Source organism: Anoplopoma fimbria, chromosome 3 (assembly GCF_027596085.1).
Source record: "Anoplopoma fimbria isolate UVic2021 breed Golden Eagle Sablefish chromosome 3, Afim_UVic_2022, whole genome shotgun sequence".
NCBI lineage: Eukaryota > Metazoa > Chordata > Actinopteri > Perciformes > Anoplopomatidae > Anoplopoma > Anoplopoma fimbria.
In genome coordinates, this window is record NC_072451.1 from 2815877 (window position 1) to 2829931 (window position 14055).

The 14055-nt window shown below is 35.0% G+C and overlaps 1 protein-coding gene across 1 annotated transcript; it reads left to right on the forward strand.

Annotated features, from left to right (window-relative positions):
- Positions 1–2136: 2136 nt before the first annotated feature.
- Positions 2137–13866, forward strand: gtpbp4 (GTP binding protein 4). Its single transcript, XM_054626948.1, has 17 exons — positions 2137–2266; positions 4133–4303; positions 4415–4518; positions 5373–5509; positions 5772–5872; positions 5992–6084; positions 6877–7068; positions 8010–8075; positions 8667–8756; positions 8867–8977; positions 9541–9618; positions 9730–9781; positions 9877–9977; positions 10691–10888; positions 12165–12230; positions 12550–12693; positions 13115–13866. The coding sequence occupies exons 1-17, from the start codon at positions 2219–2221 to the stop codon at positions 13265–13267; spliced, it is 1905 nt and encodes a 634-aa protein (XP_054482923.1). The 5' UTR covers positions 2137–2218; the 3' UTR covers positions 13268–13866.
- The last annotated feature ends 189 nt before the right edge of the window (positions 13867–14055 follow it).

Genomic DNA, 14055 nt, shown 5'->3' on the forward strand with positions numbered 1-14055 from the left:
GCTACATTTATTTGACGTATTTACTTATTTATTACTTTGCAGATTTAGATCCAAAATATAAACCATCTAATGAATTATGTGTCATAGGTAAGCTATAAATAAAGTCCTTAAATTAGATTCACAATTTACCAGCTGCAACATTTTATATATATCTTATTTATAAATATCTATAAAGAGTGAATCACCACATGTATGTATTTAATCCTTCTTAATTTATTAGAATTTCCAGAATCAGAATCAGGTTAATCACCATATAAGTTTTCACAAATCGAGAGGTTAGGTTGACATGTTGATTTTGTGTATTACCAATTGGCCCCTTTTTAAAAAAATATATTGTACAGTAATTCTGTCATCAATTATAATTATTATAAATTGTATATTTTTAATCATTATTTGGTTTTCGTGAGCAGGCAGAATTGCTAGGGAAGTGGGGTTGAAAAGGGATAAAGGGGGATTCTACTGTCTGTAACTGTATCATCATAAGTGTAGAAATAATATACATTTAATTTAAAATTCAAAGCAAGTACTGCAAAATTCCAAAAACACTAATAAACAATAGAAAAATTTACAAATAAATATTTACCAGACAAATATGTACACTATATCTGTTTAAGAAAAGCTGTACAGTATTGAATGTGTGACTTGAAACATGATAATGTAAATGATATCAGTAGTTAAACTTATTACCATCTTTAGGTTTTTTTTGTTTTATGTAAAATATATATTTAGTTAGAAATTGTTACAGAAATAATTATTACAAATTGTATATAAAAGGGGGATACTACTTTCTAAAAAATAATCATTGAAACATAAATATAGTAAAACTATATCATCATAAGTGTAGAAATAATAGAAATGTAATTTAAAAATCTAGCAAGTTCTGCAAAATGTCAAGAAACATTAATAAACAATAGAAAAATGTACCAAAAATATTTGAAAAATACTATACAGAAACATGATAATGAAAATAATACTAGTAGTTAAACGTATTACTATATTTAGGTTTTTTTTGTTTTATGTAAAATATATATTTAGTTAGAAATTATTAGAGAAATAATTATTATAAATTGTATATAAAAGGGGGGAAACTACTTTCTAAAGATAATGATTGAAACATAAATATGTAAAACTATATCATCATAAGTGTAGAAATGATAGAAATTTAATTTAAAAATCAAAGAAAGTACTGCAAAATAAAACACTAATAAACAATAGAAAAATCAACAAAAAAATATTTGAAAATACTATAAAGTTAAACTTATTACTATCTTTAGTTTTTTAGTTTTATGTCAAATATATATTTAGTTAGAAATTGTTACAGAAATAATAATTATAAATTGTATATGAAAGGGGATACTACTTTCTAAAAATAATGATAGAAACATAAATATGTAGTTTAGAAATAATAGAAATATAATTTAAATTCAAAGCAAGTTCTGCAAAATTCTAAGAATCATTAATAAACAATAGAAAAATGTAAAAAAAAAAAAATTAAAAGTACTATAAAGTTAAACTTATTACCAATTTTAGTTTTTTTTTGTTTTATGTCAAATATATATTTAGTTAGAAATTGTTACAGAATAATTATTGTAAATTGTATATAAAGGGGGGTACTACTTTCTAAAAATAATGATTGAAACATAACTATGTAAACTATATCATCATAAGTGTAGAAATGATATAAATTTTATTTAAAAATTAAAGAAAGTACTGCAAAATAAAACACTAATAAACAATAGAAAAATGTACAAAGAAATATTTGAAAATACTATAAAGACAAACTTATTACCAATTTTTGTTTTTTTTTGTTTTATGTAAAATATATATTTAGTTAGAAATTGTTACAGAATAATTATTGTAAATTGTATATGAAAGGGGGGATACTACTTTCTAAAAATAAATATGTAAAACTATATCATCATAAGTGTAGAAATGATATAAATTTAATTTAAAAATCAAAGAAAGTACTGCAAAATAAAACACTAATAAACAATACAAACATTTAAAAGTTAAACTTATTACTATCTTTAGTTTTCTTTAATGTGAAATACATATTTAGATATAAATGTTGTTTTCTTCTGTGATGCTGTGTTCGACCGGAAGGGGGCGGTGTGCAGAAAAACTCGCTCCGTGTGTTTCAGCGTCTCTTCCGGTCCGAGCGGAACCAAGTGCGTTCCTTTCCCCAGTTCCGTCAGCGGACTACAACGTGTCCGACAAGATGGCACTTTACAATTTTAAGAAGATTATGGTGGTTCCCACCGCAAAGGTACGTTTTATTTCCAATGTTTAGCGTTTTCAACGGATGTTGTTCTTCCTGTTCTGATTCGGAGCGTTTAGAGACGGGAACACACAACATGGAGGAAAACACGTGCTGAGCAGTGTGGAGCTGTAGTCAAACAAGTCAGGCTCTCCAGAGGGAACAAGAGCTACAATCTGTGTTAATTACATGCCGAATTGACAAGAGGACATGTATTATTCATGGCATTAATACAGAAAGTTGTTATAAGGTGTCTGTTTTTACAAATAAGTAATTATATATTAAATTGACACATTTGTTAATGGAGTTTGGCTGGACTCTCTTGGAAAAGGCTTTATATAACATTTTCCTTGATGGAATTATAGGAAAACCTGTTACTACAACCTGTGTCACTATATGGAGCTGTACTCACAAAAGTTAAGACTCTCTTGAGGAAAAAAAGCTACAATTTGCATTAATTGTATGCCGAATTGACAAGAAGACATGTATTATTTATGGACATAATATAGAAAGTTGTTATAAGCTGTCTGATTTTGCAAATAAGTAATTATATATTAAATTTACACATTTGTTAATGGAGTTTGGCAGGACTCTGTGAACATGTCTTAATTGAGGTTTTCTTGATGGAAATATAAGAAAACCTGAGAAAAAAGAGCTACAATTTGTATTAATTACATGTATTTATGGCAATAATATAGAAAGTTGTTATAAGGTGTCTGTTTTTACAAATAAGTAATTATATATTAAATTTACACATTTGTTAATGAAGAAATATAAGAAAACCTGAGAAAAAAGAGCTACAATTTGTATTAATTACATGTATTTATGGCAATAATATAGAAAGTTGTTATAAGGTGTCTGTTTTTACAAATAAGTAATTATATATTAAATTTACACATTTGTTAATGAAGAAATATAAGAAAACCTGAGAAAACAGAGCTACAATTTGCATTAATTGTATGCCGAATTGACAAGAAGACATGTATTATTTGTGGCAATAATATAGAAAGTTGTTATAAGCTGTCTGTTTTTACCAACAAGCAATTATATATTAAATTTACACATTTGTTAATGAAGTTTGGCAGGACTCTGTGAACATGTCTTAATTGAGATTTTCTTGATGGAAATATGAGAATAAGAGCTACAATCTGTATTAATTAAATGCCAAATTGACAAGAAGACATTGATAATTTATGGCAATAATATAGAAAGTTGTTATAAGCTGTCTGTTTTTACCAACAAGTAATTATATATAAAATTGACACATTTGTTAGTGGAGTTTGGCAGGACTCTCTTGGAAAAGGCTTTATATAACATTTTCCTTGATGGAATTATAGGAAAACCTGTGTCACTATATGGAGCTGTACTCACAAAAGTTAGACTCTCGACAAGAAAACAGAGCTACAATTTGCATAAATGACATGCCAAATTGACAAGAAGACATTGATTATTTGTGGACATAACTGTAAAAGTTGTTATCAGCTGTCTGTTTTTACAAACAAGTAATTCTATATTAAATTGACAGATTTGTTTAAGGAGTTTGGCAGGACTCTCTGGGGAAAACGACCTGCATGAGATTTTGCTCGTTAGAAATATAGGAAAACAACATGTTTTAATGGATAAATGTTGAGTATCTTTTCCAGTGCGTATTACATTATTTATTGATATGAAATACAATAAAGGGAGGGTAAATTTTGCAATGAGTTTAATACGTTATTAAGTAATATTACCCTTTTTTTATGGAGATAAATATAATGTTTCCTGCTAATTAAATGGTAATGAATGGCTTGTTTATCTGGTTTCTGATGAAGTAAATAATGTGAAAGAACTAATGTCCCTTCACTAAAACCCTGAATACCTTTATCTCCTCTGCAGGAATTCATCGACATCACTTTATCCAAAACACAAAGGAAGACGCCCACGGTGGTGCACAAGCATTACCAGATCCATCGCATCCGTCACTTTTACATGCGGAAGGTGAAGTTCACCCAGCAGAACTACCACGACCGCCTCTCACAGATCCTCACCGACTTCCCCAAGCTCGACGTAAGTCATAAGCTTCTCGTGTGCAACCATCGTCTGCCGAAATCAATTTGGTGTTTAGCAGATGTTTCTGATCAGATTGTGGAATTTTAATAACGTGTTGTTTTCCTTCAGGACATCCATCCGTTCTACGCCGATCTGATGAACGTGTTGTACGACAAAGATCATTACAAACTGGCTTTGGGACAGATTAACATCGCCAAGAATCTCATCGACAAGTAAGTTAAAATGTTTTATATACATTTATATTGTTGCTCATTGCTGTGGTTCACTGTGATGTTTACATCTGCCTTAAATCAATGCAGATGTTAAAATCTAGGAAAAAGTGATTTTAAATGATATATTTCCTGCAGCATGAGTATTTTTTGTCATGATCTTTTTCTTTAACCACTTTGTGTCCATTGATAAATATTTGGAAGTTGCAGATTTTACTAGAAGACCATGATGTGTTTTGTTTTTTTCTTACATTAGAAGCAAAATCACAAGTTTAAATCTGGAAAATATGACTTAAGCCGGTTTCTATGTGTACTTTATGACTGACAATGTGGAGGACAATATAAGAAGAACATATGAACAAAAAAAGAGAGGAAACATCTATTGAGTCTGACCAGTCTGAGTTGATAAAGAGGTTTTCTTGTCTAATAAATAACACAGTTGACATGAGCCAAGATATGTCCCACACCAGACTGTGTACAAAAAACTGGACGTTTAAGACTTCTGTTCTTCCTGCTAGCAAAGATACGCTTTACCATTCCTGCCTGCATGGCACACATCAGGCTTAAAAAGCTTAAATCTAGAAAAATAGGATTGAGAAACAATTGAGCCCTTCATCTAGAAGTCAGACCGATAAGGAGGGGAGTTTGGTAAATACTGTTTCTTTTTGTTGCTCTGACTGGTTAAAGGCTGGTTCGACCACATGAGAAAGTAAATGCAGCATTTGCCCTGGTTTTTAACAGTGTATGTTGATCTAATACATAATCATAAAAGAGAAGGAAGCAATTGCAGATAAACATAACTTAGATAATTGATCAAAGACATCCTCGTAACATCTTTATTTTGTTTAAACCTCCAGTGTTGCCAAAGACTACGTGCGTCTGATGAAGTATGGAGACTCTCTGTACCGCTGCAAACAGCTGAAGAGAGCCGCTCTGGGTCGCATGTGCACCATCCTGAAACGGCAGAAGTCCAGTCTGGAGTATCTGGAACAAGGTAACGGAGAGGTTCAGTGTTTTGTTGTCATAACCTGCTGCTGTAAAATTAGCGGTTTTCTGAAGGGAGTCTGGTGCTCTGAAACAATACCACGTTCGTCCACAGGGACCGCCAGAATCAACACTAAATGAAAGTTCCTCGTAGTAACTTTAATTTCTGTTTTCAGGTTCCTTTTTTAGAGGTTTTCATAAGCCGGTTTTGAATCCTTTTATCTTTTGAATAAGTGAAACTGACTAACCTCCCCGTCGTCTCCTTTCATCAGTGCGTCAGCATCTGTCCCGTCTGCCGAGCATCGACCCCAACACGAGGACTCTGCTTCTGTGCGGTTACCCCAACGTCGGCAAGTCCAGTTTCATCAACAAGGTAAACTGCTCTATAATAATCATAATAATAATAAGTATAACAGCTGTGCATGTTTCTGCACAGTCCAGACTCAAAACTAACCATAAAGCTAACATGGTGTAAATGTTCTTCCTGGTCAGGTGACCAGAGCAGACGTGGATGTCCAGCCGTACGCTTTCACCACCAAGTCTCTGTTTGTGGGTCACATGGACTACAGATACCTCCGCTGGCAGGTGAGAACGGTTCCACGTCACTCATGGTTTATGTTCTCATTCATATTCACGTTCTTTTGCTTCCTTTCTGTTCTAACTGGAGCTACTTGGAACATAAACTGGATATGCTGTTGCATATATTTAGGGATACTTTATTGTTTATTGAGTGTAACAATTAAATGCTTTTGTAGCTCATTTGCTTCACAAGAAAAAACAACTAATTAAGAGTAGAATAGTTATGGTATATCAACATCTCAATTTTTCCAATATATTTTTCCAATATTTCACTAATAAGTTTAGAAATTTAGAAAATTTCCAAAAATTGTTTCACATATTCTACAAATAATTTCTTGATATTTTTCACTTATCTTTTTTATTTTTTTTAACTAATAAGTTTTGGCCTGTTTTATCTTTTCACAAATGCATTTTGGACTTTTTTTTTTCAAATTTTGTCACATATTTTACCAAAAAAATTATATTTTTCACTTATTTTCAGATTTTTTTCTCTATTTTGTTGGTGTGTGTTATTAATAATTTTGGACATTTTTCAAATTTTTCCATTGTGTTGTTGCTTCAAGTTTTCAGTAGGTTTCATGATCTAGAATACAGCCTTTGGTTGTTTTGCCTTATCAATTCAATTCAATTCAGTTTATTTTGTATAGCCCAGAATCACAAATTTGCCTCAGAGGGCTTTACAATCTGTACTCATGCGACATCCTCTGTCCCGGAACCCTCAAAGATCTTTAAATATATCCACACACTGTAATTCTATTATTCATTCATTCATTCAATATCTTTATATAATGTTTGTAGGTGGTGGACACCCCCGGTATCCTGGATCATCCTCTGGAGGACAGGAACACCATCGAGATGCAGGCCATCACGGCTCTGGCTCACCTGAGAGCGGCGGTTCTTTACGTCATGGACGTATCGGAGCAGTGCGGCCACAACCTGCAGCAACAGCTGGAGCTCTTCAACAGCATCCGGCCGCTGTTCGCCAACAAGGTCAGATGTTTTTTCTGGATTAATCTCTTCCTTTTTAATGTTGGAGGTGTGGCTGCGATATGAACAATGTAATTCAATAAATTAGGATTTTTTAAAAGAGTTGTTTTCAGATTTAATTAAAATCTGTCTGGATTTAGATGTCGAGGTTTATTACTTCCTAAAATGTTACCCGAACTAACAAACGTTTGGTCTCGTTTAGAGATTAAGGGATTTTTTTCACAGCGGATATACATTTTATTTAATCAGTGGAATATATTAAGGAGACAATTTAAATTTGCACTGTGCTTTAGCGTAGCTGGTAAACATACAAATACATTTTGCTTTGGCATTCTAGTGTCACAAGTCTCTTATAGGCTGCTTTATACCGACGCCCCTATATTTCGTGCTTCTCTTTGGTTAAAAGGTAAAATAAAGAAAAATATAATCACTCAGAATCTTTGCATGAATAGATTGAAAGGTCTTTAAGTTGAATATAGTTGGATTGGACATGTGAGCAGCAGTCATTTCTGGAATATTATGACATCAGAAATATCTTTAATTCTTACACTAGATTGCAGGAAATGCTTCCTCATATAAGACATTCGTTTTCCCTGCGTGGAGTTATTTTCACGTTGTGATTTTTACGCATCAGTTTAATGTATATTTTGCTTTGAGAGGCCACATTTTGAGTTCTAGCGCCTGGTAAACATAAAAACACAGTAGGTGCAAACTTTGCTTTCAAGTGCAAACGGGAAAAGACATATTTCCCAGATTCTTATACATTTGAAACCTTTTCCAAATCGACCAATACCCATCCTTTTGATCTAACCATATCGAACCACAGAATATAAGTTGAGTGAACAAGGTGGGTTAGTGGAATGTATCTTGCAAATTTAGCAACTCTGAGTAGTTTTGACGATGTGATAATAATGGAAGTCGCGTTTGTGTCTCGCTCCCTGCAGCCTCTCATCGTCGTGGCCAACAAATGTGACGTGAAGAAGATCAGCGAGCTGACTGAGGAGAGCCAGGTGGGTGAAGACGCCGTTCCGTCCGCCTCAAAGGCTTTGAGTTTGTTCTTTGCCACGATATCCGGCAGACGAGCTGAACCAGAAATACGTTTTGTAATCTGGAGTTTATTGTAGAGCTGATCCTAAACACCAGCGGCCTCGAGGCTTCCTGCTGTCGTCGGTGTTACACGGTGTTCAGAGATTACATTACATTGTCCACCGTTAATCTGTTTTAAATCACTTCTTAAATCTCATTTTTTACAGACTGGCTTTTATGTGATGTCGTCGCTTTAATGCTTTATTTATTATTTTTTACTGTGTTGGATATGGTGCTGTTTTATGTGGGTTTGGGCCTCGCTGTTGAGCTTTCTGTTGTTTTATTGCCTTGTTTTTCTGCACTTTTGTAAACTCTGTTCAAGGTGCTATAAAAATAAGGTTATTATTGTGCTTTTTTTTAAGAATTAGGATAAAACCCCATTTATTTCTCATATAAGTGCCCACGTACATCAAATGGAAAAAAAAAACTTTTTTAATACTTACTTTGTTATTAAAACTTCAGAAACAGATTGTTTACTAGCGTAAGTATTTACATTTTCTCTTTTGTGCCTTCAGAAAATCTTCTCCGATCTCTCTGCCGAGGGAATCCCGGTGGTGGAGACCAGCACCCTGACGGAGGAGGGAGTCATGCAGGTTAAAACCGAGGTGAGCTGCAGCCGCCTTCAGGCCCGCGGAGGTTCAGAGGGTACGAGGTGTTTTTGTCGTCACTGAGAACGTGGATAAATGGGCTTCATGGGTTTTCTTGTGTTCGTCAGGCCTGCGACCGGCTCCTCGCCCATCGCGTCGACACCAAGATGAAGGGCAAGAAGGTCCATGATGTCCTCAACCGGCTGCACCTGGCCATGCCGGCCAAGAGAGACGAGAAGGTAAAAACATTCGCTCAGTGTTAATGAAATCCTCGACGTTGACACTTGACCAAACAAGTAAACTCTCTTTGAGCTAAATAAAAAAAATAAATGCTACATCGTAAAATACAAATCAGTTGAAATTGGCAAGAGGAGAGCTAGTTAACGTTAGCTTTAGCTGTTAGCATTCTCGTGCATGCTGCTCAGATTCATCGCAGTGACCTACAGCATCATTTTTTGGTTAGAAACTTGTTAAAAAATAGATATTAGAGATGGAGTAATGACTTTATTTACTTCCTAACGCTAGCTCTAGGCACCTATTGATATATGATTTAAGCTACTTATGCCCCCAAGAAATGTTTAGTCAGAACAAATACTTAAATAAAAATACAATCATTGATTTCCTTATCATTTAAATTGTGTGTTTTTATGCAAATGTATTGTTTGTTTTTGTCCAAATCTCTGTTGATTCCATTTATTCATTGGTAGGACTACATTTTTCATTTTCTGACAAGTTAGTTTGAGCTTAATGTCGAGCCCTGTTCTGATTTTAATTATTGTTGTTATTATTGGATCATTTCCAGGTGAGGCCTCCGTTCATCCCAGAAGGAGCTTTGATGCGCAAGAAGGCGATGGAGGTGGACGCACCCAAACGCAAACTGGTATGTCCCGGGGTTAACGTCAGTCTCCAAAGGTCAAAGAGACAGAAGGACTTTCATTAAAATGAGAACATATCTGTGTATTTCATAAACATTTTATCCTTCATCTCACAGGAGAGAGATCTGGAGGTGGAGATGGGCGATGACTACATTCTGGACCTACAGAGTAAGAATACGACATTTCATTTATTCCACTGGGAAATTGTAGAAATAATTAAAATCTTCAGTGCTGATGTTGTTTTTTGTTTGTTTTTTAAATAGAATACTGGGATTTGATGAACGAAGAGGAGAAGCATGATATTATCCCCGAGGTGTGGGAGGGCCACAACATCGCCGATTACATCGATCCCGAAATCATGAAGGTGAGTTTCTGCAAAACTACAAACAGACGTCTAAACTGACAGAATGTCCTTTTTCCTGAGGAGAGTCCTCTTGAAAAATGTAATTAAACCAGAGGCTGGCTGGTGGACTCGTTACTGGTTCTTTAAGCACAATATGGTCACAACCAGCAGTAAAAACAAAACTTTATTAACGCGTTAAGCTGGTCAACTTTAAGATTTTGGGATATTTTTCTTCCATAAAACATCTTCTTTCAGACTAGTGAAAAGAAAACATCCTAAATACACATGTATGTGTTTATTTTACTATTTGTCTATTTCTGACCGTAGCTTTCTCTTAAATTCAGACAGTTACCATTTAGATAATGCCTCATTTGCATATGTAAACATAACATTTCAGAATACTTGTAATACAAAAATGATTTGTCTTAATGTAAAATATCAACTGGTGAAGTTTCATGGTGATATCTATTAGTTATTACTTTTACCCTATTCACCTGTAGTGTCTTAAACATATGTCATTTTACAAAACGTATCTTTTAAAGGCCGTTTTCTCTAAATTACATTTTTGTCTGTTTTTCTAAACTTGTATGCGCCTGTATTGGCCAGGACACTCTGAGGATTACGTGATCGAATAAAACAAATGTATCTGGATTTCCTGGAAGAACAAACTAGAGGACTGTAAATCTGTATTTATACTTTCTGTCTTCTAAACACCTTGACTTCCCGTCTCTCAGAAACTGGAGCTGCTGGAGAAGGAGGAGGAGCTGAAGGAGAAAGCCGGCGAGTACGACTCCGACGACGAGAGCGAGGACGAGGAGATGCAGGAGATCCGCGTCCTGGCCAAGCAGATCCGCGAGAAGAGGCTGCTCAAGGTCGTGGAGTCCAAGGACAAGGACATTCACCGTCCTCGCATGCCCAGGACCGCCACCAAGGTGAGCACGACCTCCATCTGACAACGGAGAGATTCATATTCATATTCTTTAGTTTATCTACTTGTTGGTTTCATCTTGTAAAAGAAAGGAAGGCAGAGAGAGTTTTTAACATCATATAGAGCTAGAGGATAAGTCCCGCCCCCTTTCTAGTTGATCACCATGGGCTCTTATTTTGGAGAAAATATGTAAAGTAGTCATCGGAAAGACAAATATTTATTTGATCCAGTTTGAATTGTGCCATAATTTACACATATTAAGTTTGTTCATTTAAAAGATATTTCTGCACGTGAAGAAAGTTGCATTTTGCTGTGAAACTGTGTGAAAATATGTACTTAGAACGACGCCACGCCCAAAAAATATGCATAAGTGACGCCCTCTTCGAAGATAAGTTGCCTGTGTGTTTAGTACCAGGATGTTCTCACATCGACAACGAGGTCTCTGCTCGTTCTTTAGCTTCCTGGCTGATAAAACGAGTCATCGGATAAAACACATTATGTACGATAACGTAACATTTGTGCGTGGAACACGGCTAAATTAGCTGGCAAAGCTAACGGCCTTGTGGTAGAAATGTAGTTCACTGATCGGTTTCACACAAAACTTAGTGATTCTAAGATATTTCGATGTCAAACGGTGACTTTCTTTACACGCCAAATAATCGTAGAAATTGACAAACATCATGTGTAATTCATGGCATAATTCAAACCGGATCAAATAAATATGTCTCTCGCCGTTTACTGCTGCTGGACATCATTTTTCCGACATAAGGTCCCTCAGAGGACACCGTAAAGGGTGTGACTTCGCCTCTCAGACTCCTTTTTTTAAATAGAAGAAGCTTTGTATGCTCTGATGTTACTGACCTTGAAAAGTCAGCAGTTATGCTTGTAACGTTTTCTTTATTTGTTTATTTATTTACCATGTTTAGTGCACATTAATAATCAACATTTTAGTTTCCACCTAAATGTTCTTTCCAGAGTTAGCTAGAGAGCTAATTTCCATCTGTAGTCCCTGTGCAGCGAACACTTTATACAGAACAACATAACACAACAATGTCTATTGACATTTAAAGCAAAACAGAACCCTAGTTACATTTTATTTATTTGAAAAATGACTGAGCAACAGAGATATAATTCAATGAATTGTGACTCAATCCCCTGGGTATTAGTCTTTTTTCAATTGTGTGATCAGAGATGGTACTTTTGTTTTTTGAAGGGAACTTGTTCGGCTTTTAACATTTGACTAAAATTCATTTCTATGTGTGTTTTTTTTTGTGTCACAGGTTGAAAGAAAGAAGCTGGAGAAGGAGATGGGTGGTCTCGGTCTGGACATGGATGACAAGGACGATGTAAGTTCCTCTTTTAGATCAGATCTAGACTACAATGTAAGTGGGGATTGTGATTCTGAAGTGGTGGTGGTTTGGACTCCCTCTAGAACATATAAACATAATCATATAAACTTCATTCTAACTGTCTTTGTCTCTAAACTTTACATCCTGTACAAAGGCCCGTGAAGGACATTTTTCAGTACTTGTTTCTGCAGGTTTTCTGACTTCTCAACTTTATATTTAAATCGTATCAGAATTGAGTCTTTTGCCACAAAAACACCTTGAAAGAATTGGTTTTCCTCTCACGCAGAAGCTCATCTTCTTCCTCTTGTCCTTTCAGAGCCACTACGCTCAACAGGCCCGGCGGTCCCGAAGCGTCACCAAGAAACGAAAGCGTGAAGTTTCGGTCCAACCGACCTCCAAGACCCGCAGCCAGAGCGCCTCCCGTCCACCACGAGACCAGTCCGGGTTAAGAGATCCAAAGGTACGAGACGGTGTCTTTTATTCACTACTTATGCTGCAGTTTGGGTTAACTCGTTGGGGTTTTCTGTAAGTTTAGCCCACAAATTGGTTGATTCTAAAACAAGGCTTCATTGTGGTTAGAGTGAAGATTCAGTTTTCTGTTAGGAGGATTTCTTATCAATTCATTATTACCTGTAAAATATCGGTTTTTTTGTTTTGTTTCCTCTTTTGTTTTGATCCTAAATATTATTGTTTAATGATAAATTTGTCCATTTCAAACACTATTAAGTAAAAAATGGAAGTTAATTTGTTTTGCATATTAAAAAAAATACAACTTTTGTGTGAAATATATGCACACAGAGGAAAAAAAAAACATATCCCTGGTTCTAAAAGTAAAGTTGTAGAGAACTAACGTCGGCGTCGTCTTTTGTTTTGTTCCTCAGATGGTAAAGAAGGCGAAGAAGATGATGAAGATGTCCCAGAGAGACATGAACCGCGACGGCAAGAAGGGCGAGGCGGACAGACACGTGTTCGACCTCAAACCCAAACATCTCTTCTCCGGGAAGAGGAAGTCCGGCACCAACGATCGCAGATAAAAAAAAAAAGTTATTTCTGGACTGTTGAGACCTGGACAATCATTTGGAAAAGAGAGGCTTAGTGTCGATGTCTTCATTCTATTCATTTGTCTCCAGCAGTAAAGGAGGAACATGAAATACATTTCCTTTTTTTAAGCAAGGAAACTCTGGTCATTTGATATTTCTGTGACATGGGAAACATCTAAAGCTGCTGGGAAATCCACACAACCCATTTAAATGATTATTAATTATAATAAGTGTGTCTTTTTATTTGTCAGCTGTCAAAAGTTTTGCATACAAAAGTAAAACTAGAAGTATATGGAAAAGCAGAGGCTCAGAAACCTGTTTTGTTTTAGTTGATATCTTATTTTGTAACTGCAGTTGATCAAAAACATGTCCCATATTATTCAGTTGTTAAAACTGATTTGTGTACTATTTCACAAGTTTTTTCTTTGCTTTAACAGTTAAGTGGACTTTAAAGCCACTTAACTTACAGTATGTGTCTCGTGTAATGCTGGGTTTACTTTGGATGAAGTGATGACGATACTTCCTTTAGAAGTCTCCCTTTTGAGAAATATTCATAAACAAGGGGGCTTTAATAAATATACACCTGAACTAAACTGCAGTCTGTCAGGTTGTTGTTATTTCACAGAAATTCCTCTATATATTGTGCTTTTATCTTAAAAAAAAAAAAGTTGTGCACGCAATTCAACTGTGTGTATTTTAACATTTTGGAAATATTGGTTAAAATATTTTTTATATATAAAATATATTTTTTTCTAATCGTTGGAGTAGGCGACCCGACCAAA